The sequence below is a fragment of the Musa acuminata genome, chromosome BXJ1-2 (assembly GCF_036884655.1).
Source record: "Musa acuminata AAA Group cultivar baxijiao chromosome BXJ1-2, Cavendish_Baxijiao_AAA, whole genome shotgun sequence".
Lineage (NCBI taxonomy): Eukaryota > Viridiplantae > Streptophyta > Magnoliopsida > Zingiberales > Musaceae > Musa > Musa acuminata.
This window is the reverse complement of record NC_088328.1, coordinates 12120571-12127867: the sequence shown is the minus strand read 5'-3', so window position 1 is coordinate 12127867 and position 7297 is coordinate 12120571. Positions and strand designations below refer to the sequence as shown.

The 7297-nt window shown below is 36.6% G+C and overlaps 1 protein-coding gene across 1 annotated transcript; it reads left to right on the top strand.

Annotated features, from left to right (window-relative positions):
• The first annotated feature begins 4584 nt into the window (after nt 1-4584).
• On the top strand, nt 4585-5547 carry LOC135594734 (zinc finger protein ZAT3-like). Its single transcript, XM_065085222.1, has one exon. The coding sequence runs from the start codon at nt 4585-4587 to the stop codon at nt 5545-5547; it is 963 nt and encodes a 320-aa protein (XP_064941294.1).
• The last annotated feature ends 1750 nt before the right edge of the window (nt 5548-7297 follow it).

Genomic DNA, 7297 nt, shown 5'->3' with positions numbered 1-7297 from the left:
CAAGCAGTTATTTTAACAAACATTTAATAGGCAATATAAATTATAAATATAGACTTCGGAAGCTTTGAACAGTCATGTGATAAAGGGTCCAAAGTGGTCTATTGTAGCCAATAGTCTCTATTAGTGTCCACATAAAACTATTGTGTAACAAGATAGCAAACTAACCTTAGACACTATTCTAAATATCCATATATCCATATACCACCCGATTGATACTCTGCACTACTGTACAAAGCTAGAAAACTCTCAAAATGGCTACTTAGATGATCTATTTCTGAGCAAGTTTATCTCTATATGATAGATTGCATAGAACTTATATTTACAAGACTCAAATGATCAAAAAAGTCAATCAAAATAGGGCTATCAAACCTATTATAAACCCTTTATATATTGTGTAAAGCATAAACAAAATATTATATCAAACACCCCATCTTTATCCGTGACAATAAGTTACTATAATTCATGCACAATTGAAAACTATACATTGATCATTTACCTTATAACTTCTATTTGCATCATATTTGGTTTTTAAGTTTCTTTAAATCAAGGCTTTTTTGAATTCCATCCTATCTCAAAATTCTTGTAGAAACGGTCAACATTATAATAAATTGATATTAAGCTACTTGTTAATAATTAATGTCATTAGAAAACTATATATACATAGTCTATACATAACCAAACAAAAAGTTATTTGAAGTAAATTCATCATCTCAACCATAAGAAATGATGACATTTAACAATAAACCATCATCTTGACTTCCACTATATTCCACCAGCGTTCCTTTAAAGTTATTATTATACATAACCTCATTTAAAATAACTCTCTCACCAACAACTATCCAGATTAGTATCACCTTCAATCTTTTCTCTTTCCTGTTCTTGGACATGTTCATATTCAAAGATATCATCATTTTCATCATCTTAATCATAATAAAATAGGTCTAAGTATATGCTTCGATTAGTAATCTGTAAGCTATCTGACACTTTACTTTCAACTAACCTTGATGTCTTGCCTAGATTATCAATGTTATCATAATATGAAAAAACTTCTTCCAAGGTCGTTCCTACAGTGAGATTATTTAAACATAATAATAATAACAAAGATATAAGATTAAACAAAAAAAATCACATTCTTGAGTTCCAATTAGAGCATATGACATTAGACATTGTAATTCTCGAATTCCAATTACATTAGACATCCATCAAATTATAGCATACCATTTTAATCATTTTATAATATATATAATAAAATAAAAATGATTACTAGACGATGAGTTTTTTTTTTTCATTATGAATTAAAGTCTTCTTTAATCTCATTAATTTTTTATAAAAGATGAGGCTTCACACAAATAAAAAGTATGAACTGTAGTCAATAAATATTAAAAACATAAGAGTATCCAAGTTTATCAAAAAATAATTCTAATGCATGAAAACCCTACAATGTTTGATACCTTTTAATAAGTAACGAAAGAACAACTATAAATAAAGAGGTATATTTATTTAAATTTTTTTTATATATGTACATGAGAAATATAGTGAGCTTTGCTCACCATTAAAAAGGAGATGAAGTACAAGAATAATCAGAAAACATAATGAGAGAAGAAGAGCCAAGCGAAGGCTAAGCATGTCTTTTCATAGCTTGATAGGAAGTATAAAAGCAATATCTATTCCTAAATATTTTATTCCTAAACTTGGCAAGGGTATATACAAAAGCACCATATAAAAGGACCCAGAAGTCGATGGTTAACATATTATGGGATGATTTATCAGGATAGAAAACTATGCTTTGCTTGATAAATGATTAATAAAGCTCAAGACATGAAAAGTTAACAAGCATACTGCTTACCATTTTAATATTATATGAAAAATGCTGTTGAATCACCCGGAAACTAGTTTAAGGTGAACGGTCTCTGCAACTCGATGGTGTGGTCGTAACAATGTCAATTCACAACATAATTTTACAAAGGTTATCTATGTTATTTAGGGTTAAATGATTATTTTAACCCTTGTAATTTTGGTCACAAATCTCTTAAACCCTTTATGGTTTATTCGTATCTAAAATAAATCTTATATTTTAAAAAACATACTATATAAGTCCCTCACATCAAGTTTGAGTTAACAGATATTAGAATTAGCATGCTGACTCATAATAAATTATTAATATAATGACATATATAATTTTGGGTTAATATCTATTTTAACTCCTGTGATTTTGGCCATGGACCTCTTAAGCCTTATGATTTACTTGTGTCTAAAGTAAATCATATATTTTAAAAAATATAACGTATAAATCCCTTCTGTCAAGCCTAAGTTAATAGACGTTAGAGTTTCTTACATTATATACTAACTCACAATAAATTATTAATATAATAATATTTATAATTTAAGATTAAAAAAATGGAGACCTCCATCATTGGCGAGAGGTGGCATTGTCATAGAATTGACCACCAACAATAGCACTAAATCATTGCTATCTAGCAAGGATTCATACGCATACAGCCTCTCTTGCGTTGATGATAAGCTAAAGAGTTTCCGGTCTTATCTCAAGTGGATGTGCGTCGATCAATCCGACGCTAGGTACACAATTATCTCTTGGTCTCTCTTCCTCCTCTTGGGCATCTTCGTCTCCACCGCCTTCCACTTCATCCACTTCATCCACTTCTACACCCTCACTTGTCGCGCCTATGATATGATGATCCAACTCTCCCTCACATTTACCTTTGGCCTCTCCTGCCTCTACCTCTCCGACTTCGTTCACTACTATGGCCTCCATCGCTTTCTCTTCCTTGATAAGCTAGTCGAGGAAAGCGAGCAAGTATGGGAGGGCCATATGGAGTAGCTCAATTGCTCCTTTTGCTTGCTCTCCATCTTCGTGATGTTATGCTTCACAAGGGAGGTGTCTTATAAGGTATGGTGGTACTCATTGAGATTGAAGCAAGTACCATTCATGGTGGCGAGCAACGTCGTGATAGGCAATGTGGTGGCATATACCTTTGAGCTAGCGAGCTGCATAACCATCTAAGGTAGAACTGGAAGTTATTTTTTTCCAATCCTTAAGTCATATAAGATTATCCTCTCTTAGCCCGTCTTTTATTATCTCGTACACATGAATCTATTTAATATATTCCCCTTTTTATATATGGGTTTAGTGTATTTTCTTATTGAAATCTTTCTAGACACTATGGGGCAATTAATCTTTTCTTTTTATTCATTCAATCAATTTTTGTTCACTTGGCTTAAATACTATTTCATATTTCTTATAACTGTGAGCTTATATCAAATAGGTTAGGATTAATATATATTAGGTTAGATACCAATTCAATCTAAGGGCTTAAACTTCTATAGGTTGAGTCAAACTTATATATATCGATTCTTTCATTCTTTAGTCATATGACACTATCCTCTCAGCTCTTTTTTTTTTTTTTTTTATCTCATGCATATGAATATTTCAAACATTTCAAGCATCAAATATTAGTCATAATGGGTTACATCGAATAATGCTGATGTTTAATTTCATATTATTTTATATTTATATCTCAAAATATATGATTTATTTTAAATTTTATAAATTAAAAGAACTCTTGAAGTTATTTATATTTTATCATTTTCTCTATCTCTCTTATCATATTAATTTTGTATTTCTCTTGTAAACACATCTGTTATCCCATTAGATCCAAGTGATGCTATCATGATAATTTCACAAGAGACTTAATTGTGATATGGACTACATTAAAAAAGTTCTACCAACCAGCCAACCCTAGAATGAACTCTACAAGTTAAATTAAAGTGGACTTACGGTTCCAATGTTAGTAAATCCCAATTTGGTTAAGAGTTTATACAGATGCCCGCTTATTGACCGTCTGATGGCTAAGTTTAAGAGCTTATATGGACGTACACTTACCCATCTCAGATGAGAGGCTAAGCTTATGGCACCAAATGTTATCCAATCATGGTGCCCAGAGGTAAAATGGTGTGAAAGTTTAATGGATAATTAAGATGTATCTGTTATCCCAATTTCATTGTGCCGCTGTAGTCTTTGTAGGGCTTTAAAGAAACAAGCAACTAATCTTTTTTTAATTTATTTCAGATATGAACAAAATTTCCTCAGCTTGATCAATTTATGCATCAGTTGCTAATGATGATAGACGTCGACGACGATGATGATAAGATATCATGCAAATCGACGTCGAGCCGTCCTCACAGAGACAAAACGATATAAATCATAAATCATCAACAGACCGCCGTGCAGGGCTCGTAAAGTAGGGACGTGGAGGTCCTCCTCGAATCCTTTTCCGCATGGAACGTTGGTCCGTGGATATCCAAGCTATAAGATTCGTGGAGGAACTGACGCTGCATGAGGTTGCCCTCTACGTTACAGATTTATACAGGGGGACACCTAAAAAGAGAGGAGACGATCAGAGGGGCAGAGTTAAATCATCATCCACCATCGATGCACGGGTCATGAAAGCAGAAACGTGGAGGTCCTTCCTCCGTGGATATACTAGCTTTAGGATCCGTGCAGGAGAGGCTAAATAACTGTTTTGGAGCAGCAGCAGGAACCGCTCAAACTGCCGCCCCCCATGAATGGTTTCAAAGCCGCTTCCCCTCCCATCTTTTCCACTTTTCCGCATGCAGCGAATGATCATGGACTCCTCTTCCTCCATCAACCACCCTTACCGTCCTACTCCTCCTCCTCCTCCTCCTCCCTACCAACCTCTTCACCAACTCACTCCTCCAACCCTACAGCACTTGGATGAGAATAGCGCTCGGCCTCTCCCTCCCAAACCCAAGTACAAGCCGTCCCCTGGCTTCGTCCCTCATAGCCGGGATCCAACTTTCCAACACCACCTGGGGCCCTTCTCCTTCCCTCCCACCTCGACCATGGCGAAGACAAAGCCCCGAAGAAAGCCGGACCTGGCGGCTGCCACCACCGCCGGGCCGAAGGCCACCACCCCACCGTGCACCGAGTGCGGCAAGCGCTTCTCTTCCTGGAAGGCCCTGTTCGGGCACATGCGCTGCCACCCCGAGCGCCAGTGGCGCGGCATCAATCCCCCGCCACACCTCCGGCGTCCGCTCCCCCTCGCGAGCCCGACTCCAGAGGAACACTTCACCGATGAGGAGTACGAGGTGGCCGCCAGCCTCATCCTGCTCTCCCGTGGCCCTCACAGGAACATCAGCGCGCTTTGCCGGGCGGAACCAGAGCGCGCGGACGCAATGCAGCCTTTCTCCTTCCCGCAGCCGCAGCAGACAAGTGGCGGCGTCCTAGTAGGTTCAGAAGATGCGTGCCGGAGTTGGAAGAGAGCATGGGAAGCGGGTGAGGCAACGAGGTGCTATCACAAGTGCAAATGCGACGTTTGCTCGAGGGGCTTCGCCGCTGGCCAGGCTCTTGGGGGGCACAAGCGGCATCACTGGGAGAGAGATGAGGACATTGTTGTGGGCTGTTCATCTTCTGGGAACTACGATTTGGACCTCAACTTGCCCCCCCCTTCGCTAGAGAACAACGAAGCCAACCCAAGCACTGTTTTGGACTTAAGGTTGGGCATTTGAAAAAGGTTTTGATTTGTGGTATGCATCTTGCAGTTCTAATACACATCTGCAATGGATCATCTCCACCAGTAACTTCGAAGATGAACTCTGGCTTTGTATTTGATGTCCTAAAAGTGGGACACTGGAGAATTGTTTCAAGGTTGTAATTTGAACATTCCCATTAATTTAATTCAATAACCGCCTTAGTTTCTGCAGAAGGGACACTCTATCTGCGAACTTTAGGAAGCAATCGTTTCCGAGGCCAATATTATATCACAGTGAAGCAAACAAATCGTGCTTTTTACGGCTTCAGTATTTAGAAGAATTGATGCCTAGATAAATCACATTGTTGTCATCTTATTTTGAAAGGGTAAAAATATTTAAAAAAACTTAGAAAATTAAGGAGGCCTCTATCTCAGACATAAAGTGCACAATACTGTAGCAGTTGGATGTTTGAAATACTGGACCAAATTGTTGTGCATCATTTAAGAATACGTGGAGTTTAATGCTCAAATAAATGATATTAAACTCCACCAAACACTTTGTGTTTTCAACTCTGAAATGTTGTCTCTGGATTCTGGAAGGAGATTGCACTGGATCACTCTTTCTTTGGGATGTTTCATTCTAAAATCTCATTTCGAGTATAGAATTTGTTATATTAAAGATATGTGGGCAGTGTTAGTTCACAACTGAGGTAACTACACTACTTAAGAAAATATAATTCATAGGAACATAACAAAAGTTTATAATTATTTTCAAAAGATTAGACAGGTACAAAGAATATAGAATAATCTATCAAATTAAATTTTTTATAATTATTTTTTATCATATGACATCCCTCTTAATCGTTTTTACTTGGGGCACCTATTTTTTTATAAATGCTAATTTTGCTCTAGTAAAATTTTTGAATTGGTTCATATGATTGAAATGAATTAAAATCTGTAAGCCCTCCTCCCCTCTATCATCTCCTCCTCTTTCAATTCCACCTTGGCCAGAATTAAATTTGTGTATATGAACAAATACTAACAGGCCACGCAGTGAAATTAAATAAAAATCATAATCAAATATAACACCGAGATTTACGTGAAAAATCCTCTCAACATGAAGAGTCAAAACCATATAGTAAACTTGAGATAATCCACTATAAGAATAATAAATATACAAATATCAGTCTTTTGTCCAAAACCCAAGCAACAATCTCAAGAGAATAATTAGAATACAAGGATTACGTCATTGTGCACAATATTCAAATTCTCCTTAAGTAATCATAGCAAAAATCTACTGTAGATCTGATCTAACCTAAGATGAAAATACTGTTTAGATGATTGAGAATACTCTCTCTGTGTTGTTATTATCTTCTTTCCTTATCTTCTATTATTTTTCTGCCCTTTTTTTCTCTTTTTTGAATTAAGATGCTACTACAATTTTTTGCCTCATTGCTACAGTTTTTCTTCCTTATTTTTGCAACCACCACACCTTCCTAATTAGATTTAGGGTTAGATTAAAGGGGAGGTGGGCTATAGGCTATTAAAGCTCACTATGGGCTGAACTTATGGCCTTTCAGCCCAATAACCACCCCCTTCAGCCCATAAGGGAGGCTGTCTCATGACTCATCAATGTGAAGCCATATCGACCAACTATCGGCACATTTCCTGCCTTTCTTTCAATAAGGTCTTTATCAACATGTCTGCTTCATTTTCATTTGTATAAATTTTTTGAAGCAGTAACTGTTTCTCTTCAAGTATATTTCGAATCCAATGGTATCTGACAT

Coding starts and splice junctions, on each gene's coding strand:
- LOC135594734 (XM_065085222.1), top strand. CDS start 4,585: ATGGTTTCAAAGCCGCTTCCCCTCCCATCTTTTCCACTTTTCCGCATG.